The 25,263-nt window shown below is 31.2% G+C and overlaps 2 protein-coding genes and 1 long non-coding RNA gene across 7 annotated transcripts; 1 reads left to right on the top strand and 2 right to left on the bottom strand.

Moving 5' to 3' along the window:
- The first annotated feature begins 871 nt into the window (after nt 1–871).
- Nucleotides 872–1,405, top strand: LOC112783791 (uncharacterized). The gene is made up of 3 exons (XR_011878482.1): nt 872–971; nt 1,050–1,092; nt 1,184–1,405. It is a non-coding gene; the product is annotated as an uncharacterized lncRNA (long non-coding RNA).
- A 5,078-nt stretch (nt 1,406–6,483) lies between these two features.
- On the bottom strand, nt 6,484–11,702 carry LOC112785185 (uncharacterized). 5 transcript variants are annotated; one of them, XM_025828637.3, is made up of 7 exons: nt 11,556–11,702; nt 11,213–11,352; nt 10,904–11,037; nt 10,149–10,323; nt 8,874–9,476; nt 7,995–8,174; nt 6,484–7,085 (listed from the first exon to the last, which is right to left on the bottom strand). In XM_025828637.3, exons 1-7 carry the CDS (start codon nt 11,587–11,589, stop codon nt 6,906–6,908), a joined length of 1,446 nt encoding a protein of 481 aa, XP_025684422.1. In that variant the 5' UTR covers nt 11,590–11,702; the 3' UTR covers nt 6,484–6,905. The 5 variants fall into 5 exon arrangements, with proteins under 5 accessions (XP_025684422.1, XP_025684418.2, XP_025684421.2 ...); XM_025828633.3 differs by having other exon boundaries at nt 11,213–11,386; nt 11,556–11,696; XM_025828636.3 differs by having other exon boundaries at nt 6,484–7,060; nt 11,213–11,386; nt 11,556–11,696.
- A 7,718-nt stretch (nt 11,703–19,420) lies between these two features.
- On the bottom strand, nt 19,421–24,660 carry LOC112783783 (protein FLX-like 2). Its single transcript, XM_025826849.3, has 5 exons — nt 24,463–24,660; nt 23,442–24,078; nt 21,401–21,546; nt 21,206–21,303; nt 19,421–20,550 (listed from the first exon to the last, which is right to left on the bottom strand). The coding sequence occupies exons 2-5, from the start codon at nt 24,053–24,055 to the stop codon at nt 20,044–20,046; spliced, it is 1,365 nt and encodes a 454-aa protein (XP_025682634.1). The 5' UTR covers nt 24,056–24,078; nt 24,463–24,660; the 3' UTR covers nt 19,421–20,043.
- Between the last annotated feature and the right edge of the window lie 603 nt (nt 24,661–25,263).

Genomic DNA, 25,263 nt, shown 5'->3' with positions numbered 1-25,263 from the left:
ATAAAATTTTAATTGAATTAAAATTAAATATTAGAAAAAAAAATTCTATTTTTAATTTCAAATTACTATTTATAATAAATAGTCCCATAAATATTTATGTGTTATTTTGTAAGAATCAAAATAAAATTGAAACTGAAACTATAATTGGAGATATTCTTAACATTTTAAAAAATACTAATAATTATATATCTTAAAAAAAAAGGTGAATAAATGTTAAGAAAGGACTGTAACATTTTTCAAATAGAATAATCATATCTATACATTGAATTCGTGATTAATTTAATTACATAAATTATATTTTGGATTCAATTAATCTTCTGTAGTCTTAAAAAGATTAAACTTAAATATAAAATAAATTTAATTTTTGTGTATTATTAATATAAAATAATTTTATATAAATAATTAATTATATATTATCATATCAATAAAAATAATTAATTATTTAAAAAATAATTTAAATGTATAAATCTAATTGAATGACTTTATAAAACTATTTATACATAAATTTTTTTTTCTACTTTTGGCATTAAACTTTTTAGAATATATTAGGATAAATTATTATTGATTAAAATTATTTAACATATCTAAATATTTATTATAAGATATTACATCTTTATTATTTTAATTATCTTTACACGTATAAATACTATTTTATATTATATAATTCTACACGATTTGAATACATTTAAAATTTTTCTCAATCATTCTCTCTTACCTTTTTAACAAAACTGATTAATGAAAAAGGAAAATAGATAAAAAATATATATATATAAAATTAGTGGTGTGTGCAACTAAAATTCTCACACACACACACATATATATATATATATATATATATATATATAGAACACATTGATAGCTCATGCTCTATCCTCTTGTAAATATAAATAAATACACACGAAGAACACAGAGCCCAAGATTGAAGCAGAACAGAACAGTGTCTTTTAAATTCAGAGAGTAATCCTTCACAGGTTTTGGTTCTATTCCTTAATCACCAATTGTCCTTTCTATTCTTTTCTATTTTTTAATGAATTAAAGATGGGTTTCAGTGTTTGAACTTTGAACAGAATCAAAGATGATGGGTTTGAGAAGGTTGGTGCTCACTCTTAAATCCAAAATAATAAGGTGTTTGATGAAGAATAATAATAATAATAATAACAAGCATTCTTATTATTATGATAAGGTGGAGAAGAGTGAGAGCATGAGAATGGAGATAAGGAGCAGAAAAGCTAGAAAGCTTATTGAAGACACTCTTAAGATTGCTGATTCACCCACCTCCAAAACCTTTGCTTTTTGATTATGCATTTATGCTTAATTATTGTTTAATATTCAGTGTTTCATTCTTCATTTCTGTTCTTCATTTTGTAATGCTTCAATGATAAATTCATCCAACACTTTTGTTTCACTTGTTTTGAATTGGTTTAATTATTCTGTTAATGTTTATAGTTTTATCAAATTTACAATTAAGTTTTTTTTTTTTTTTCAATTGAGTTTTTATACTGCTTTTAATTTTATAATTAGGTTATTTTTATGTTAAAATGTTAAATTAATAGAACATTTTGTAAAAAAAAAATATTATTAAAGATTTAATTAAGTTTTTAATTATAGATATATTTTTAATTTATAAAAAAATATTCAATTAATTTTAATATTTTTTACACTAAAAATAATTTAATTATAAAATTAAAAATAACATAAAAATTCAGTTAAAAAAATTAATTAAAAATTTAATAAAATTATAAGAATTAATAAAATGATTAAACCTTTTAAATTCTATTTCTGAGACCAAAAAAAAATGTAAACGAAAAGAGAAATTTATAAACTCTGTTAAAGTAAAATGCTTTTTTAAATGAATTTTAAATTCGCACCTTACCATGCACATGAACCTAATGTAAAGTTTATTGCATGATGAAATTGGTGAGTCACCTCACTTGTTCTTTTCTTATAAATAAAGTATATAAAGCTTGAAAGGTAGAAACGACATTATAGGCTAAAGTTAAATCCTATAAGATGCTGGATTATTCTTTGAAGTGGCTAAACCAATTGGTTATAAACTAAAAGGTTATAAACATAGTAATACTACATTGCTAATATTATAGCAGTCAATTTCAGCTAATATTATAGTAGGTTGTGAAATAAATTCAATATTTTTTTGAGTTTCGAGTGTTTTCGTTTTTAAAAATTTTTTATATTTTTTTTAGTTGAATTTTAAATATTTTTATTTCTAAGAGTTTCAGATATTCTCTTTTTTGTGTTGAATGTTGGCTTTCGAGATTTTTTTTTAATATAAATATTGTAGTATAAAACAAATTAAACAAAGCAAGACACAAGTATATGCTACGTTACAAACACACATCTATTAAATCAAACCATTTTAATTTTATTACGATTTTATGTTTTAAGAATGATTAATATGATATAGAAAAAAAATTATGCATGTGCTTCTTCCTTATAACATTCTCTGTTAAAATATTAATTATAAGAATGATATAACTTAAAAAAGGATTTAGTTAAAGAGTGTTTAAGGATATTTGTTACAAAGTTAAAATAAAAAATTTAATTTTTTTAATATATTATTAATGCATTTAATGCAAAAATATAAGAGTTTCGTTTTGATATACAGTGTAAAATATTTTAATATACAGTTACGTTTAATTTTATCTATTTTTTTAAATAACTATTTAAGTAATCAACATAAAAAATAATTATTTTTTTAATATGAAATTATGTAATTATATATATATAATTATTTTATATAGACAGTGTATTAAAATTAAATTTAAAATAAAAATTTAAAATTTTTTAATTACAGTTAAAACATTTATTATGGAGACGATTTTTTTTTTTTTTGAAAAAAACTCAATGCAACAAGGTAAAACAAACAAAAAATAAAAACAAACAACTAATAAGAACTAAATAAAAAAATATTCCATTATTATTTGTTCAAATTGAAAAAATGTTTAACTAGATAGCTTAATATGCACACTACTTGTCCAATCTCATCTAAATCAAATGATAAAAAATATAATATTAATTTCAGATATTATTTTTGAATATTATCTAAAGTTTATAACCATCGTATTTCCGTATCGATAGTCATAATAAAATTCCTCTTACAATATATCCACTTTTAAACTCTTTAAGTGGCTTTTAATAATTAAATGCAAATTAAGGCAAAGAATTTAAATAAGAGAAGAAGCAGTTAGTGCAGTGGTTGTCCTAGTCAGAGCAGTGACAGAATACGGTTAAGATGCAGTGACTTTGCACGTGAAACCAACAAAACTATAAAGCACATACATACAGACACTTTTTTTTATTGTTGTATTCACGTAGATATATTTTAGATACAACACTTGGTATTTATTTGATATGTCTTCTGATGTGTTTTAATAAAAAATAAAAAAAAATTTGAATATATTTAGACACACCTAAATATTATCACGTGTAAATGTATCCAACCTTATTCTTAATATAAAATTTATATATTATTAATTATTAAAACAAATATATTTTAAATACTTTATATAATTAAAAAAGACATTAAAAATTAAAAATTAATTTATATTTAATATAAAAAAATACTAAAATATAATTATAATTTATTTAAAAAATATTTTATATTTTATATATATATGCTCTATTCTTGTGTCATATATGAATTTTAAATTTGTGTGTCCCTATGTTCTGTGTCTTATAATGTCCCATATCCGTACATCACAGTAATAAAATTATTACTATAATGTCTACAAATATTTGTCTAACTTATTAAAAAAATTAAAAATTAATATTTAATTTTAAAATTATAAAAATAAATAATTATTAAATATTTAAACTTCATTATAAAAAATAAATTAGATAAAAATTAAACACTAAATTATAAACACTATAAAATTCACCGTATAACAAAAAGACATTTTAAGACCACAAAATAGTTGCTTCCAATTTCGACGATTTTCTTGCACACGAAAGTGAACGTTCAAAGGATACTTTCGAATGGAAAAGGCAACTTTACGGAAATTGTCTTTTTCCATGTCCCATCATTCTATTTATTAAATATGTGTAGAAATAATAAATATTATTTAAAAGAATAAGATAATTTATTTTTTATTAGTCACCAAAAAAAATTATCTTTTATGAATTATAATATAGAATATGTTCGGAAAAATAATCGTGCATTAAACATTTTTTGTGTTTGTGTACCATAGAAAATTTTTCAAATATTACTAAAATACCAGTATTTTTAACTGTTAATTTTAGTTAATATATATTATATATTTTTATAATTAAAATTCATGACTAAAATTTTTAGAATATCAGTATTATAAAAATATTTAAAATTCTACCCTATACTAAATGAGTAAAAAGTCATTATCATTTGCGTTTTACTTGTACAATTATTATGTGTGTTTAAATTGATATTTGTCAAACTAAAATTTAAATAAATTTAATTTTATAAAATTAATTTTAAATAAAAGTAAATTTGTCTGAATATAATTTTTACATTTCAATGTCAACTAGTTATTTCTGGTGCACAACTGTTACATAAGAAACAAAAGAATGTTTTACCTAAGAGTATGGATAATTGGATATGAAAGGAAGTACTACGATATGTATAGGTTAGAGTAGTATAACGCCGTTACAAAGTGGTAGGTAAACAAGTAGTTTCAAGTTTAAATATTTGAAATAAAAAAAAATTACACTAATTGTTATTCCTTTAAGAAACTTTAGTGGCATTGAATCGAGACCGTTTATATTGGTGACTCAATTAGAACAATAGATAAATAAATATAATGATATAATATCAATTGAGTTGTCTTCGTGTGAGTTTAAAGTCATATATTTAAATCATAGAATTAATTATCAGATTAAGTTGTTTTAAATTACACTATTTAAATAAGATTTTTTTTTTCCGAATCTTATATTACTACAGAATACTTATACATCAAACTATCTCTTTTTTTAAGTAATTATAAATTAAAAAAAATGTAACCGATTATTTTGATATCCTGAGAATAGGTATAATATGTCAACAAATTAAACAATTGTTAGAGATTGGAATTTCACCTTGTACATGTAGTAACTCATTGGTCAGCGACAGATCTTTAAATGGAGGTCAGATCTGTGACAGATTAGTCCTTGACCTGTCGGACCGAAGGATACCGTGGCTAACAAAAAAATTATATCAACAAATTAACATATCTAATTAATGGACAAGATAATATATATCAACCTACAATACTTATGCTGGTAACATGAGAAAATGCATAAATTCAAGAGGGGGAAAAACGTATGAATTTAGAGAAGAATGTACAGGAAAGTGCTGAGAATACGGACATAAACACACAACAAACGAAAAGGAAAACGATAAGTCGGTTGGATAAAAACAAGAATGTTATAGGAAAGGGTTGAGAATTTGGATGGGAGAGGCATGAAAAGGAAACTTGTTTGTTGATAGGTTCACTTCAAAGTAGGGGCCGCACGAGGATGTGAGCCCATAAGAGCAGTGTGCTCGATTGTGACATCACAACTCAAGAAAAAAACACACTAGATAATAGATATGGCTGCATGCATTGCAAGTGCAACTTCTCAATACCACAAGAGATTAAGCATATATCTTCTTGAGAGGAGTTACTTTTTGGTTTAGTAATAAAATAATAAAAGAAAGTAATTTTTTGTTTACCACTAATAAGGCATCTAATATAAAAAAAATTATTGAAAAATTTAAATATATTAAAAAAATAAAAAATTACTATGATATATACTTTTAAAAGAAACACAAAAAAATACTTTTTAAGTGGAATCCCTTTATTTAATTTTGGTATATTATAAAAAAATTTCTATAATTAATTATGTATCATCATATTATAAAAAATTAATTATTTTTTTACAATCATCACATAAATAATCATTTAAAGAATAGACAAGATTAGACAACTTTTGTAAATTGATACTACTATTAATTTAAGTAAATATTATACAGTTGAATTAGAAGCTTAAATATATAAATCATTTTTAGAAAAATTTATTTCAATCTAAAATCATTTACTATGCTATTTTATATAGTTGAAATTTGAAAATCAACTTAATATAGTTGTTCAAAATACATCTAAACAAAAGGTTCTTCAAATGCATGCTTATTAATGTCGAGTTTCAATAAAACTTGATATAGATAATCTTTTATTATATGCCATTGTGATTCAAGCACTTATGATTCATGCATGCTTGAATCAATAAAAAAATACATCCTATAAAAAATTATAAATGGTATAACTTTATTTAAATTAATACCAATGTCATTTGATCCTAACTGATATATGTATAAAGTAATGCTTCCAGAAACTAAATTCTTGTTTGTAAAAGATCTCCCCGAAAAACAGGATTTTTCGTTTAATAAATAAACCTAACTTCATATTGATGTGACTTCAAGCTGCAGTAGTGATAACAAATTAAATTGAGAGACAATTATAGCTAAATCATACAATGTAATTTGAATCAAAATATTCAATTAGTAGTATTCCCACTTTATGCTACTTTCATGAAAATCTCATCCATGCTGATAATAACAAGCATAGCTAGATTCAATATTAGACAGTAACGTTAAATTACATTTTACATTTTACATGTACTCAGGTGCTTGTTTCATACCCATGAACGTGCAGTTGAACAATCCTTACAGAAATTCACAAGCAAAATCAATTGAATCCTTGCATACTATTGCTAAATCTCACAATTAGATTAAGTTCAATATGAAAAGGCAAATTAAATTGGTGCAATAGATGTAGAAAATGAAATCGCTTAGAAAATGCCACCAACAATTTTTTTTTCTTTAAAATTACAAGAAGCTCAGCAACAGTGATGTACCAAGAATGGCACTTACTCTGGATAAACTGAAGAAATGATGGAAATTAATACGAGCGATCATAGTAACTTCTCCGTAGTTGGTTGCAGGGATTGCATATCCATGGAGTTATAGGAGGGTCCAGGCAATAGATATGGATTCTTCGAGTTTGGCAAATATCACACCTGTCAAGGAGATCCTCTGGTTCCAGACCACCACAAACTACACAAGAGTTTGCCACTGAGGACTGTATAAGCATAAGACATAAAATTATGGATGCAGGAGAATTATCACAAAAGAATGGCCGTTTATAAACATGACCAAAAAAACGAAAAGGAAATTAGGCTTTCAGATTAGTCTTCTGGGTTTTTAATTTTATACGTGCATTTTCAACATACTTAATTACGCTAATAACATATTAATTTCAGTATTACGTAAGAGATAGGAAAAATAGCCTACCTAGTTAGTTAGTTAAAAAGGCTAAAAATTTAATACTTAGGTGAAGTCTTGCATGCCAAACCATGTTCAGCTTTTCTAGGTGTTGTAACTGCCTAACTGATTCTAGTTTCTTTGTATCTATATATTTCTAGTTCCCTTGTTTTTCCCTCTAATCTAGACAAAGTAATGGTTAGGAGAAGCACAACTAGAAGTTGATCAAACATCATAACATAAAATACATATGAAATGCCAGGTAACCCAGGTTAGGCAAAAGAGAATGAGAGTCATGTACTCATGTAAATTCTTCCTAATCACTCTATTTACATAAAAGGTATTCACTAGTTTGAAGGCACAATGATATACAACTCAAGCTTTTTAAATTGTCGGGTATAAAATCCAGGCAAGTCTACTATATATCATATTTTTAGTAGTACTATTCTATATATTATGAAAATCTACAAGCCAGAAAATGTTCAGTGTTCATTTAAACGACTATGCATGATGCATCATAATTTGCGCCATGTTTCTTTCCAGCCACCTGTTACTCTTTTCCATAATTTATTTCCCTTGATGTTTCTTTTAATAACATCAATTTCAAGCATAATTCCCTCTATATATAACGCCAGGGTACAAGCAAGATGCTAATATTGAATTCAACTACTTTGAAAGAATGAGAACTTATTGACGCACTAGTATCTAGTTTAATGGATAACCATACCTCAAAAGGGTAATCGGGAAATCCTTGATGTGGAGCGATAAAAACATCTTCAGCTGAATTGTGACATGGGACTGTCTGGGTGTATACTTTTTGATCAATTTTATCTGCATGCTCAACCTTCTTGATCGACTGAAAACTTGCCTTGCACAAAGGACAGGTTGCATTTTTCCTCGTTGAAGTCTAAAAATAGTGATAAACCGATTATGACCATGAAAGAAACATTCAAATCATATTAGACTGAAGCTGTACATGATAACAAGTTCTAAATAATCCAGTCAACATTGCTCTGTAAAAGAACCCAATCTATAGATTGACAATAACTAAAGCACAAAATATTACAACCTGCAGCAACAAGTCTTTTTGTGACTTGGTGGGTAAATAAACATAACATAAAGCTAAAGAGCTATAACATTTATCACAACTTCTATTATTGTATCTGTTTACCATTTTATTCATTACCCATGTCAACACAACACAAATCTAATTAAGACATACTGTTTCTTTAAACAGAATTTGAGACAGTATTAACAAAGAATCTGACCTAAATAGGAAAAAAGTGACATGAATGTTAGGACAGTAAACTTCATGTCAAAGTTGACATAATTTAAATTTTAAAAAAGTCGAGTGAAAATACTATTTGACTCAACTTTTAAAGAAATTTTAAACAGCTTTAGCACCCAGCTGAATAACACCCAAATATACATACACAACTTGTTCATTAGATAGTAGCATGGCACCCAAAGTTTCCGATAAGATATCAGAAACCACGTAAAGAGTGCATTTCTAAAAATAAAAAAAAAAAATCAAAAGAAAAGGGAATATACAAGAGAAGATTGTTATAAGAATAGGAGAGAAATTAAAATTAAAGAAAAGGCATACCCTATGATTAGCCCAACTATGAATGCATTCAAAACAAAATCGATGTCCACATGGAAGAATTCCCCTTGTTGCGCTGAAATCTGCGTGACAGATAACACAGGATAACTCACTGGATGTAGGTAAGCCAGCAACATGTTCATCCTGACAATCATCTGTGAACTTTTCAGCAGAAGAACATGTATCTGTCGACATTTGCGTCATAGGTAGGTGATACTCTACAGAGAAAGTTGAACTTCTAAGAGCTGATACATTGTTCGAATGATCGATCTCTTCAATGCTATCTGAAGTTCCATTGATAGTTTCATTTTGAGTAGACAATCCGGCATCTGTTGTTTCTCCATTTTCAATTGTATTTCCCTTATTGACACCACTACAAAGGCTAGTGGTAGCTGCAGCATCATGGTTTCGTCTATCCCATCTATTATGGTGGTTGTCCGGGACCACATCCAATAAAGGGTCCAACACCACTTCATCAACAATATTGTTTACAATCCTTCTGCCTTTAGGAGAAGGTTCAGCCACAGTACAACCTCCATTACCAGCACAGATACTTCTTTTTCCTTTCCTTGACCGTCTAGAAGGATAAGCAATGGACTTGTCATGCTTAAAATGCAGTTGAAACAAGATTAGCAGGCCTCACAAAACAATAGAAAAGTAATTCATATTCATTCACTTGGTCTACTGCATGAAAAGGACAAAGTTCCAAAATATTTAACATTTTTCAATTTCATTCTAAAATTGCACCTTAAACAATGCAATTAACCATAATGCTATATTCAAGGGTATAAGGTATCAAAGTAATTTAGAAAACCTTCAATAAAAAGAGATTAATAGACATCAGCTATTTTATATTGTTAATGTTAACTAATGCATTAAATTTCAACCTATGAATCAAAGCAATAGAAGAAAAAATCTCATCCCAGCTCCACATAAACATACCATAATCGATTGTTACAACAAAAAGGCTTCTCAGCATATTAAAAGCACTACCAATAACTATTAATAGAAACTGATACCAAACAAATTACAGTAAATCTAGATGGAGTATGTAACTACGTACTGCATATAAATACTGATTAAAAATTTGAGTTGATAGTTATGCATCCACGGTTGAGCCTTTACAATTCATAATGACATTTGATGAAAGTTGAGGCCCACTCAAAAAATGGAGTGACATATTTGTGAAACAGACATGAATACATGATGGCAAATACGTAGAATGTACAAGAGCAACAAAACAACAATCAACAGAAAGAGCGGAGAGGCTATTGCTACCTTTGTATTTAAATCTTCCCAAACAGAATTTTCCGAAGCTCCAAAACTGATCTCAGTTGTTTGCTCTCCAGAGTCAATATCATATATTTGATGAGTTATAACTTTATTTTTTGTCAATCTAGTTGCTGGAACACTGATTGGAACTTCCAGTAACAATGGCCCAACTTCATATCCACTGCAGAAGAAAGGTAGCTTAAAAACAAGTGTGTGAAGGTTCACTGCATGCAGGCTTTATACAATGTGAAAATAAAAATACCAATAACATGAATTCCTACAAAGACAAGTAACTAACTGTATCTGCAACTTTTCAAACATAATAATAACCACACCTGCTGAAAACAATTTAAGATCAATACTCCCTAAGCCTAACATGAGAAACTACAAAAGAAACTTCAGCAAACTCGGTATTCAAAAATAAAGCACCTCCTCCTCCTCTTCATCATATCATCGTATAAAACAAATTCTACCCTATATACAAACATCTCAAGGACTAGCTTTGAAAAGTTGTACCCTGATTACCATCTTTCTCTAGAAGTAAGATGAAATTTTAAACTATGGCTTAGTTAAAATGGAAATAGTTGATCCGTTTATGCAATTTCAACGGCTGATTTAACTCTTTTCAAGCTTGCCATTGGATGCCATCAAATATAATCTATCACTACATAATAAGAATGCCATAATTTAATGATATCCAAAGCCACTCCAGTATAATCATCCAACAGGTACCAAATAAAGGCAGCTAAAGAGAAAAGAACCTTTGCAAGATATATGACTCTTCTGGCACGCGCCTTCCTTCTTTAATGCAGTCTTCAATCCACCGATGATTGACTATAATTATATCAAACTTTTGGGCAATCTCATACTTTCTTCCCTCAAACTTCCAACAAATCTGATCACTCAAGTTTATAAATAAAAAATAAATTAAAAAAAAACATCGAACAGGATCAAAGCTACACTTATACTACTTTAGTTTTAATTCACCTTCTCACTTGCTTTCCTTTCCTCACATAACGTACTTTTGACCTAATTCGTTCAGAAAAATAAGGAAATAAAATAAAACTGACCAGATGCGTGATCGATTTCGACATTGACCCAACGTAATTGGCGCCGGCATGTGAAATCAGCCTGATGAGATTGAACCGCTCGGAGCCATGGTAGCCGCTCACCGTTGCCACCACACGATCCATTCCTTGAACAGGAGAAGCTGCAGAATTCAGCGAGATAACTGCATCAGCAAGCTACATACGGAGAATTTCCATGGACAATTGGATTCAAAAATTTTATCAGAAATTTGAAGGGAAAAAAATTATGATTTCACTTGATGACCTAAAGCTTTTCTCGGAAGCCAGGCATCTGAAACGAGAGAGAGAGAGAGAGCGAGAGAGAGAGAGAGAGAGAGAGAGAGACCGTGAGATTGATGGTGAATCGTTTGTGCTTCCATGGCACTGCAGAATTCGGAGAGAGAGACAGAGAGAGAGAGTGTTCTGCCGGGAAATGAAAATATTTCAAATTTGAATTTATATGAAAAGTTGAAAACATACCAATGCCAACTTGTCAAGGCTGTCAAGTGTCAAGCCAGTAAATGTATTGAAACTATTATTGGTAGTGTTGTGAAATAAATAAAGGAAGATATAATAAATATAAAAGTAGAAGTAGAAAATCTAGTATTAATATTAGCTAATATAATAATCTTAATATAATAGGAATAATTTATATATCTATAATAAAAAGAAAGAGAAGTGTTAGCAGTGTATAAGAAGGAGCAAAGAGGAATACTTTATTGTTGTGTGTTACTTTAAGAGGCTTAATTCTCTATTTATAGATGTACATAGGATAGCTTTTTCAAATGTTTATTAAATGTACTCTTCCTTGAAAATACTGAATCGCCCATCATAAATGGGCATCCACGTAAGTAATCTTATCACAACACTCCTTTTTGAATGTCCATTTAGGATTATGTCTCGTTAAAACCTTACTAAAGAAAATTCAATGGGAAAAACTTTAGTGAAGGAAAAATAGTACAAAATCATTTGCAATGGAGACTGCCTCATTAAAAACCTTGTTAAGAAAAACTCAATGGGAAGAAAACCTGACCAAGGAAAAAAGAGTACAGTCTCCCCCTTTTGTCGACATCATTTAATGTCTCGAAATCGGCGCATCACAATCTCATGTACCAATTTTTCAAATGAGGATTTTGAGAGTGACTTTGTGAATAAATCTGCCAGATTGTCACTTGAGCGGATCTGTTGGACATCAATTGTCCATTGATTTTGAAGATCATGAGTAAAGAAGAATTTGGGAGAAATATGCTTCGTTCTATCACCTTTGATGTATCCGCCTTTAAGTTGAGCAATACATGCTGTATTATCTTCAAACAGAACAGTTGGAGCTATCTTATGATCAATTAGTCCACATGATGACAGAATATATTGGATCAAACTCCTAAGACAAAAATACTCGCGATTTGCTTCATGAATCGCTAGTATTTCGGCATGATTAGAGGATGTTGCAGCAATCGTCTGTTTTGTGGACCTCCCTGATATAGTTGTTCCCCCATATGTGAATAGGTATCCTGTTTGAGATCTCCCTTTATGTGGATAAGACAAGTATCCAGCATCTGCATAGCCAACTAGTTGTGACTTTGATCCATAGGGATAAAACAATCCCATATCAACTGTTCCATGAAGATATCGAAAGACTTGTTTGATTCCACTCCAATGTTTTCTGGTTGGAGAGGAAATATATCTTGCTAGTAAATTCACAACAAATGATATATCGGGTGGTGTATTATTAGCAAGATACATTAGCGCTCTAATGGCACTAAGATATGGTACTTCTGGACCAAGGATATCTTCATTTTTTTCTTTAGGACGGAATTGATCCTTTTTCACATCCAAAGATCTTACGATCATTGGGGTACTTAAGGACTGTGACTTATCCATATAAAATCTTTTTAAGATCTTATATGTATATGTTGTTTGATAGATAAAGATCCCATTTTTTATATGCTCGATCTGCAGGCCGAGATAAAATTTAGTCTTTCCAAGATCTTTCATCTCAAACTCTTCTTTTAGAGTTTTTATAATTGTTAGAATCTTTTCAGGAGTCCCAATGATATTTAAATCATTAACGTACACAACAATAATAATGAATCCAGATGCAGTTTTCTTTATGAAAACACAAGGGCAAATATCATCATTATTAAATCCGTTTTTGGCCAGATACTCAGTAAGACGATTATACCACATTCGTCCAGATTGCTTTAGACCATATAAAGATCTTTGCAATTTGACTGAGTATAACCCTTGTGAATATTCATTGGATGGTTTAGATATCTTTAGTCCTTCAGGGACTTTCATATAGATATCCCGATCTAATGAGCTGTATAAATAGGCTGTTACTACATCAATTAAATGCATATGCAATTTATGATATGCAGATAAACTGACCAAATAATGCAATGTTATCGCATCCACTACAGGGGAATACGATTCTTCATAATCTATACTGGGCCTTTGTGAAAAACCTTGTGCCACAAGTCGGGCTTTATAGCGCACAACTTCATTTTTCTCATTTTGTTTTCTCACAAATACCCACCGATATCTAACAGGTTTTACATCTTTTGGTGTACGGACTACAGGCCCAAAGACTTCACGTTTTGCAAGTGAGTCTAACTCAGCCTTCATGACTTCTTCCCATTTTGGCCAATCATTTCTTTGTCGACATTCTTCGACTGATCTTGGCTCAAGATCCTTACTTTCATGCATGATATTTAATGCCACATTATATGCGAATATTCCATTGACAATTGTCTTATTTTGGTCTCATTTCTCTCCTGTAAAGACATAATTTATCGAGATCTCGTCATTTTCATAATTTTTAGGTACCTGAACGTCTTCTGGCGTTAAAACTATATCAGAAGTTTGGACAACTACAGGTGTCTCTACTATATCTTTTTCAACAGGAATAGTATTTACCTCTTTTCTCTTTCGAGGATTTTTGTCTTTGGAACCGACAGGCTTGCCACGCTTCTGGCATGAATTTGCTTCAGTGGCTACTTGTCCTACTGGGACATCAATTCGAATTGGGGCATTTTCCACTGGTATATAAGATTTGGTTATCCTCTTTATATCGGAAAATGCATCAGGCAATTCATTTGCTATTCTTTGCAAATGTATAATCTTTTGAACTTCTAGTTCACATTGCCCTGATCGAGGATCTAAATGCATCAAGGATGATGCATTCCAATTAAGTTTCTTTTCAGGAAACTTATTCACTCCCCCTAATGTTGGAAATTTTGATTCATCAAAATGACAATCCGCAAACCGGGCTTTAAATACATCTCCAGTTTGTATCTCAAGATACCTCACTATAGAGGGAAAATCATATCCAACATATATCCCAATTTTCTTTGGGGTCACATTTTGGTGCGATTAGGTGGTGCAATGAGAATATATATCGCACACCCAAATATTTTTAAACGGGAGATATTTGGCTGCTGGCCAAAAGCTAATTGCATAGGAGAGAACTTATGGTAACTCGTTGGCCTCAAATGAATAAGTGCTGCGGCATGTAAAACAACATGCCCCCAAACCGAGGTTGGGAGATTTGTTCTCACAAGTAAGGGTCTAGCAATTAATTGGAGGTGTTTAATAAGTGATTCTGCTAACCCATTTTGTGTGTGAACATAAGCTACTGGATGTTCAACACTTATTCCATTAGCCATACAATAAGCATCAAAAGTTTGGGAAGTAAATTCACCAGCATTATCAAGACGAATTGCTTTGATTGGATTTTCTTGAAATTGTGCTTTTAATCGAATAATTTGAGTCAGTAATCTCGCAAACGCCAGGTTGCGAGAAGATAATAAGCACACATGTGACCATCTCAAAGATGCATCTATTAGGACCATAAAATATCTAAAAGATCCACATGGTGGATGAATATGTCCACATATATCACCTTGAATCCTTTCTAGGAATTCAGGGGACTCAAATCCAACCTTTACTGGTGATGACCTTAAAATTAACTTTCCCTGAGAACATGCAGCACAACAAAATTCACTAGATTTAAGAATCTTCTGGTTCTTTAGTGAATGTCCATGAGAGTTTTCAATAATTCTCCTCATCATGGTTGTTCTCGGACGATCCAATCGGTCGTGCCAAGTTATGAAATCATTTGGGTTAGTAAACTTCTGGTTTACAATGACATGTGATTCAATTGCACTAATCTTGGTATAATATAACCCAGATGAAAGTGAGGGTAATTTTTCTAATATAACTTTCTTATTTGAATCATGAGTTGTGATACATAAATACTCATGATTTTCCTCATTCATAGTCTCAATATGATATCCATTTCGGCGAATATCTTTAAAGCTCAACAAGTTTCTTCGAGACTTAGTAGACAACAGTGCATTATTTATTATGAATTTTGTTCCTCTGGGAAACAAAATTATAACTCTTTCGGAGCCTTCAATCACATTGCCTGAGTCAATAATAGTATTAACACATTCTTCTTTTGGCACCAGGTGGGTAAAATATATATCACTTTTGAGAATAGTGTGCGAACTTGCACTATCTACAAGGCATACATCTTCATTATATATCCTTGTCATTTTCTTCAAAGACAAATAATAATAAAATGAGTAGTATGCACAGTTAAATTGAATTCTTGATCGGAATTATTTTTCTAAGAAATACTGCACATAAAAATAATGTCATATACTAAAATTTTATTTTAAAACATGACACATTTAATGATTTCAAAATTCATAAACATTAATATTTCATTATTTATATACATTATATTTGAAACTTAAATACATAGAAAATAAAACTTAACAATAAGTTCTTTACATTATTTATTTACATAAATACTTAACAATCTCACACGTTAAACTATTCCATCATTGATCAAATGACCAATATTTTCCTCAAAATCCTCAAAGAAATCACATACATCATAATGAGTGGTGGAATTTTCAGCATCATTTGAAACAAAATTTGACTCTTTTCCCTTGTCGTCCTTTTTCAAAGATGCCTGGTAAAGATCGACTAGGTGCCTTGGGGTACGACAGGTATGTGACCAATGGCCCTTTTCACCACAACGGAAACACTTATCCTCTGTTGATTTATTCTGCCCGATATTTCTTTCTTTATCCCACTTCTGGTGAGATCCTCTCTTTTGAATATAATTCCTTTTCCTTCCATAATTTTTCTTGTTATTGAAACCTTGCCATTTACCTCTTCTGGGGTAATTTGCCACATTTACTTCAAGAAATGGGACGGCGCCAGCTGGGCGCGCTTCATGATTTTTCAAGAGCAACTCATTGTTGCGTTCAGCAACAAGAAGGCAAGAAATTAACTCAGAATATTTTTTAAACCCTTTTTCTCGATACTGCTGCTGTAGGAGCACATTCGAGACATGGAAGGTTGAGAAAATTTTCTCCAACATATCATGGTCAGTTATCTTTTCCCCACATAATTTCATTCGTGAGGTGATTCGAAACATTGCAGAATTATATTCATTTATGGATTTAAAATCTTGTAAACGCAAGTGCATCCATTCATATCGAGCTTGAGGAAGTATCACCATTTTCTGATGATTATACCTTTCTTCAAGGTCTTTTCAAAGATTTGCAGGATCTTTTAATGTGAGATTCATTTTTCAATCCTTCGTCAAGATGACGACGAAGAAAAATCATGGCTTTAGCTTTATCCTTCTGAGATGCATTATTTTCAACCTTAATGGTATCTCCAAGATCCATTGAATCAAGATGAATTTCAGCATCTAGTATCTATGATAAATAATTGTTTCCAGATATATCAAGAGCATTGAATTTAAGATGAGAAAGTTTCGACATAATGAAAATTTGTTACCTGAGTCTTCCTAAAAATTTGACCAGAGTCTCGTGCTGATAATGTGTTGTGAAATAAATAAAGGAAGATATAATAAATATAAAAGTAGAAGTAGAAAATTTAGTATTAATATTAGCTAATATAATAATCTCAATATAATAGGAATAATTTATATATCTATAATAAAAAGAGAGAGAAGTGTTAGCAGTGTATAAGAAGGAGGAGAGAAGAATACTTTATTGCTGTGTGTTACTTTCAGATAGGGGTGCACATGGACCGGGTGAAGCCGGGTTTGACGTGACTCAGACCCGACCCGAAATATACACCGGGTCTATTTATTAGACCCGAACCCGACCCTAGACCTGATGAAACCAATACACTTTCGGGTCACAATTATACCGGGTGAAAACCGAGCCGTTAACATTACATTACGTTGATACCTTCTTGTAAGCTAGCATGTAAAAATATCCAAATTTTTAAGACTCCAACCATTATTTAACATGGTAAAATTCACTTAGAAAAATATAACAAGAACCAACCCTTCTTTAAAATTAAAGCATAACCACAATCAATACTAATATTGTCTAATAATACGAAATATTTAAATCAATACAAATAACACAATATTATACATTAGTCTAAAGTCTTATGCATTCTAAACATAAAACATTAACTTATAGTCTTATAATGACTAATAACACAAAATATTAATGTTTACAATACTTAAATTTCACATAAGAATAGTGATGATCCATCACTAATAACACAAAATACTAATTGTGTATGATGACCGGGTCACCGGGCCGACTTCGGGTGACCCGAGCTATGACCCGGACCCGACCCGAAATAATGACTGGGTCTATTTTTGAGACCCTTACCCGGCCCTAAACCCGATGAAATCACACCAAATTAGTCCATAAAATGTTCGGGACCGGGCCGGGCCTTCGGGCGCGGCCGGGTCTGTGCACCCCTACTTTCAGAGACTTAATCCTCTATTTATAGATGTACATAGGATAGCTTTTTCAAATGCTTATTAAATATACTCTTCCTTGAAAATACTGAACCGCCCATCATAAATGGGCATCTACGTAAGTAATCTTATCACAACAGGTAAAAATTTTTAAATATTTTTTGGATAAATATAAAATAAATGTATTAAAAATTTAAATTTTTTTTATTCTCAATAAAAACTTTTTCAGTTTACAATTTTAACAGTAACTCTTTTGTTTTTTATGTGCCTAAAATTATAAACTCATATTAAATATCAAATAAGGTGTAACTCATATATAGTTAATTATTGAAAATTTTTAGATGATGATTTAATTAAATATATTAAATTATTTAATAATTTTATATGAAAATACAAATAAATAATAATATATAATTTGTCATAAAAATAACTATCATTTATATTAATTGCGTGAATTATTACTAAAAAAATAAATATAATTAGATAATTGTGTAAAATATTTTATACTGTTATGTTTTAAAATTAACCTCTAATAATATGTAACAAAAAGTTTTAATTGTCACGTAATATGCAATTAAACAAGTTGATATAGTATAAAAAATGTTTTAATCAATTTAAGATGAAACCTATGTAATTCTTAATTAGAAGAACAAACTCTTAGCTTTTGAGTTAGAACGTAAATTAGTTACATGATTATTAACAATCATTTCATGACATACTCTCTTAGATATTCTCTCCCCCACTAAGATTAATTTGAAATTTCATAAAACAATAGTTTTATAATTTTTAAACAATTTTAATGCATTATATAGTATAATATCTTAATTTACATTTTGTAAAAAGACATTAGGCTAGTTGAAGAAAGGTAACATTTCAGTAAATTATCAATTATCAAGAGAGTTTATATACACATGTAACATATGATGAGATGACAAATTTTTTAAAGAAAGTTGATATACACATTCAAAATAATCAGTGTTATGTGAAATGTTTTGTTATTTCATAAATATAAACGAAAGAGCATGTTAGTAAAATAAAAGATAAAAATTCATTTGCAGTTGTTTCATATAAGTCACATAGTCAATTTTGTATTATAATAAAAATGTTACCTTAATCATAACATTGAAATTTAATATCAAAAAGTATTTTTCGAATTAATTGTCATATAGAAATAAAGTAATTTATATTTAATTTTATTTAAACAATTTTGTTTACCTTAATACTGTAAATTAATTTATACTACGAATTAATATATGCATAATTAAATGTTCTTTGTTCTTTTGCTTGGTGTTTGTAAGAGTGATTTTACTCTTGTATACATATGCACTACTATTAATGAATAATTCAAATTAATAACATTATTGAGAAGTATGAAAATTAATATAATTACGTCTATTGCGTTTTGTTTTTTAACAAAGAAAAGGAAATGAAAAAAGATGATATTTGATATTTCCAAATGAAGTTCAACATCTCTGTTTCCTTTATAAAAATGCATATATTTTCTTTACAACCTATTTGATATCTCAATACATCAAGTGACAAAGTATGATCAAAATATTACATGTCTAAATTTTCAAGTGAGACACTGCAAAGAGATTAAAACTAAAACATACATGAGAACATAAGGACATAATTTAATTCGATGTCAATGGACTAATGTTACAAAACTCACAGCTGTAAGAAACTAAGGAGTTTTCCGCAATGGCAAGTTACTCCTTGTCTACACTCTCAGCATGAACATCACAAAACAAGGGATGTGATCATCATTGATGCACCTCTAGGCAGCATTGTGCAGAAAGAATTTTCTGAATATGGGGTTCCACAAACATTTTTGAGACTCCATCAATTTAGATTTCAAAGAAACATATTAGGTTTGAGAATTATCAATTACTGTGAATTGAATATAGCTATCATTGACCCATCATATTCTATGCAGATCAACTATTAGAGGAGATGTGAACTCTGTTTATATTCAGAATTTCAGATTCACACCCCATTTAATCGTGGATGGTGGCATGCTGGCCTAGAATATTATAACGAGTATGTTAAAGAGATGGTCATCGCCTCATCGGTTTACCGCTTGATGCAAATTCTCATATCCACCACTATTATGAGCCGGCGGTGTTGTAGATCCATAAGGCAGCATAGTCTCCACTGGCAGAGCATGTCCATGAGGACCACCAGCAGCTATTGACTGCGGTTCATAGCCAATAGCTCCGGATGCATTATAAGCAGGCCGTCTCTGCATATCATAACCTTGGTCTCGACTGGCATCATAACCTGGACCTCCCTGCATGCCATAACCTGTACCTCTATGTGGATCATATTGAGCATTCAAATTTGCTTCTCTCTGTGAATCATAGCCAGATTGTGTAACCGAATCAACACCAGTCACCCTCTGTGCATCGTAAGCAACAGACCTCTGTGGATCATAAGCAGGACCAGCAGATGAATCATAATTTGACCAGCTGGGAGCATTAAACCCATTGTTTGCAGAAGCCGGACCAGGTTGAGCTCCAGTAGTAGTTGCAGTAGTGCCACCAACACTGGCTGTGAGGAGGGTACCATATCCCTGCAAACAACATAAAGGACAGAACATTTATTACCTGGAAACAAATTGATGTGGGTGGTACTAACAGGTTACATAACATATTGAAATTGGGAAACCGATTAGGACTTCCCGATAATCAGAGTTCGCCAAAGAGCATTTCGCTCTTCAAAACAAACCTTAGTTTATCAGCTGTGCGCTAAAATCACGCAAACATTATAGTTACCATAATAGTATTCCTGGAATATATTTCAGATGATACACGGTGCATACATCTATGTCCCAACTATTATTTTCTTGAGTAGCCCAAACCTCACAGGTATAGTTGTCCATATGCTTATCAACAAAACCATGCAATTGCCAAACAAACAACCATGACACTTCTAACGTGTTAATATTATCACTTCTCAAATTAAATAACATTCTGTCTTATTCAAATTGACACTACTAGAAAATCTAATGAATCATGATATCTTACAGAAATCAAATCAAAGTATGTCCGATAGAGGTATTCTCCAGATTTCACGGGACAAAATCAAACTATTGCTAAGCACTTAGTTCTATAAACAAATCAAGTTGGAACAGGAAGAAAAGCATAAGAGATTATCAACTCAGTGGGCTACAATGCTGCACTCCCAGAAGCAATTTAAAAGAATATGAGGAGCAACAGCAAACACACCTGGGAAACAACATAACCATCTTCATGTGCATTTTGTCTCTTAGAAAGGCCATAAGCCTCATTGTCCATAGTAGTAGAGGAGCCTCCGTAAGAACCACCTGCATTTTATTGCATGTCACGACCACCTCCAAAAGAATGAAAGATTTGAGACAGATAGCTCCAATGGAGAAAACTATAACAGAAAGAGATACATACTACTTCTTTGATTAACATTAACAGTGTTCGTAAGCTCTGCTCGGAGTTTTTCCACTTCTTTAGACATAGAAGCATAGTTATTTTCCATCTCTTGAAGTGACTTAAGATGGTCATTGTATAATTTTTTTTCACATTCAAAAGTGGCCCTGCATTGGCCACAAGTCAGAATAACGTTAATCAGGGACATTCAACAAGGTAGACTGACACAATGTTAGCATGTTATAGAACAGTATATAAGATTGGGGTAAACTAGATTTTGCGAGTTTTCTAGGAGGATCCATAGGTCCAATCAAGGTTCATTGTGTGACCTAAAGATGAAGGTGATTTAGAAGTTATGGATTTAAAGGGAAGCAGAAAAGGTGTGTTGGCGGGGAATATAAAATAAAAAGGGAGAAGCATTGGAGTGGTTTGGACTGGTGCATTGTTATGCTTACTGCTGTTATCTTTGGGAGAACCCTTTCTAACGGCATTTCTTTCTATCTAAGAAGCCCCTCTAGTGGGATCACAAGACTAACCTCTTCCTTCTATCCAGAATGGATGACTTAAGAAACAAGCCAAGAGACAGTGAGATTTATATTAAAAGTATACATCATATAGGACCCATGGAAAATGGAAATATCAGGAATAAGTGCAAAACAACAATCAAAAGGTTGGACAGTGAATTATGCAAATTTGAAAGATGTGGAAACTAGGGAAATAAATAAATCGTTGTAGCAGCATAGCAGATGGTGGGATGGCTGCTATGTCAAAGATAGTAAAGGGAATATAAATAACTTCTAGTATATCTGATAGGTGTTAAAAAGTTACTCAAAGTCTCAAATATTATATTTTAGATACATTAACCAATGATAATTCGAAGTTACAGCACAAAAGGCATAATCATCGCTAATAAGTCAATAATAATAATGATATATTGATAACATGATTACTAGAGGCTGGAGAAGCTGCAAAACATAGATGGGCTTGGTGGGAAAAGTTGAAACCAGCTGAGACAGAGCAAAAAGGAAAGGATGGAAACTTTGTCTGATGGGTTGCGTATTAAAGAACATAGATTACTCTGTTTTGGAATCATGAAGGTGCTGCAAGAAGACCAGAAGATTTGTTGAAGGAACACCGGAACAGGGAAAATAAGTTTTAAGTGAGGGCAAAATAGAAAACCCATCAATATAAGTGGAAGTAAAATAGAAACTTCAGGGTCTGTTAAGTTGTGGGGTAAAAACAGGGTGAAGTTTTCCATGGATGAGTTTGGTGTGTGAATTTACATATAGAGCTCATCTGTTACACCCTATTCAGGCCCTCCAACCAAAGATACACTCAATAGATAAACAGGCACATATGCGTCAAGTGTGTAGCTCCACATGATAGCACCCATGATCTGCTGCAATGCTGAAGTGTTATGTGACATCAGCAATGTTGTGTTTACAAGCTGAATCACCATGCACTTTTGCAATAGGGGTGCAATTGACAACTATAAGCTCTCGATATTATCACAATTCTTCCTAACTACTCTACATTATGCAGAATTCACCTTCTCAAATACTCCTCATTTATTTAAACCTCTTTTGGTAGCTGAATGGTACAGAAACCCATTTCCAAATTTTATAGTAAAAGAACAAGTGAACAACCATTCTGACCTGCCAAAATATTGGATTGTTAACAAAATCGTCCCTTAAAAGATTAATTACCATCACATGGTATCCAAAAAATTGGTTTCGTGGACAAATCTACACAAAGTGAGAACCAGATTTTTAGAAAACATATTTTAAGGGCCAAGATGATGGTTTACTCAAGTAAAATGAAACATTATAATATTTCTGGTACTACATGATAATTATCAATCTTAAGGGAACCATTTTATTAGTAAACTAATCCTTTGAGGGTTATAATAGTAGTTTACTAGTCAAATGAACACCTAAATTAATTATAATTATATTTTGAGTTCTGCCATACCGCATGTACACCTACAAATCCATACTTAGGGATAGTGAAAAATGAACACTTCTTGAAATCCACTGAAACCATACAAAAGAAAAAAAATCACCTGCAATGCTGATATTCTTGTCTGAGGCCCTCAAATTCCGACATCAGAGCTGGAATCTGCTGCACATCTGCGAAGGTTCTCTGAAGTTCTTGAGACAGCTTCTGCGCATTAGAAACAAGCTCCTCCCTAGAAACAACCAGGCTCTGAGCCTCACCCTGCGCTCGTTGCAGTTCATGCTTGAGAGGCTCTGCAGCCTGCAGCTCAGCCTCCATCCTAGCAATTTCATCTACGACACCCCGAATCTGCTGCTCCCTCTTGGCCTCTGCAGTGCCAATTTGCGATTGCAACACTTGCAGTTCACGCTGTGCTGCAATGAGCTCCTGCCTCAATGTCCCATGGGAAGCTGCAAGCCTTTGGTTTTCATAGTCCAGCCTTTGCATCTCCGTGTGCTGGTCAGAGAGCCTCCGGTTTCCATAGTCTAACCTCTGCATCTGCAGCTGCTGGTCAGCAAGCCTCCGCTCCATAACTTCGGAGTGTGGCAACATATCATATGGCGCATGCCGAACAGGCGGATGGTGCATAGTGAGTGGCTCAGAATGCAACAAACCAGGACCTGAAGGGGGAGAACCCCTCACATATGGCGGGTGCAATGATATTCTATCCTTGCTCCCCATGCCGTAATGTACCTAACTATGACCTAAATTTGAAGAAAGCATGAACCAATTAACCAACAGAAAATCAAAATCATTGCATCTATCATCCAGGGAAGAGTGCAAGTTCAACATTCGAATTGAATTGAAAAAGTTAGACAATAAAATCATTGAGCAGAGTCCAGTAAAAACAAAACCCTGGCCTCATTAGGGCCAGAATCAATCACTCGGTGTTTCCATGACATGAACACAAAAGAACTATTCATAAGATTTTCAAAACCGCAGCATCAAGAAAAAAGCGTATTTTTGAAACGAATGCAGAAAAATAAAGATATTAAAGCAAAACCTAACAAAAACAATTTTTTTGTTTATTTTGTCTAATAATAATAATAATAATAGAGGAGTGATGGAGAAGAAGAAGGATATGGTACCGTATATGAAGCTGCGGAGAGATTTAATTCAAGTGTAGATGGTGATAGTATGCAATTAATTGCGAGCTTAATTAGTTTTGTGCAATGCAAATGCAGCTCAGCGAAGTAACCTTTTTTAATGTTGGGAATGGACGAATGGTGGAATATGCCAATAGGTCAATACCCAAACCATGAAATTTACAATTAAAGTGAAACTCCAAATTGTTAGAGAATGTCTCTAATTAAAAAGTTTGATGAATTGTTCCTTAGTTGGTACCAAATAAAATGAAAGATGAATTTGTTAATTATTTTTCAGAATTTTATACAATTTATGTTCTTTTAGACTCACTTTAAATAAGTAACTTAATTAAGTTCTTTAAAAAAATTTAAAATATAATAATTTATATAAAAAATAGTTTGTATTTAATTTTTTAATCACAAAAATACTTAAGGATTTATATAGTGTGAATAATGGTTTGATTTTTTTGTTGTTCAAGTGATTCCGATGGAGATACCTCAATAGTCAATACAAAAAAGATTAATTAAAAGGATTAATCTTCGCATACAAGTGATTAACATTTACAAGTGTTACAAGTTCTGAAACTTACTAAACCCTAAACCGCTAAATGCGCTCCAATTGTTACGTACAACTCACGCGCTATATAACAGAACATTATATCAATCAAAATCAATTAATGCGCGAATAATATAATTTCCAATTTTCAAAAGATTTCATTACCTTCTTCGAATCTCCTGCCAAGTTTTTCGTTCTCCTTCTTGCCTTCTTCCCTTGTATTTTCGATCGTTCTTTCTTCTGCGTTT

The sequence above is a fragment of the Arachis hypogaea genome, chromosome 20 (assembly GCF_003086295.3).
Source record: "Arachis hypogaea cultivar Tifrunner chromosome 20, arahy.Tifrunner.gnm2.J5K5, whole genome shotgun sequence".
NCBI classification, from domain to species: Eukaryota; Viridiplantae; Streptophyta; class Magnoliopsida; order Fabales; family Fabaceae; genus Arachis; species Arachis hypogaea.
Note: the sequence above shows the minus strand (reverse complement) of the source record. Positions and strands in the feature narration are given on the sequence as shown.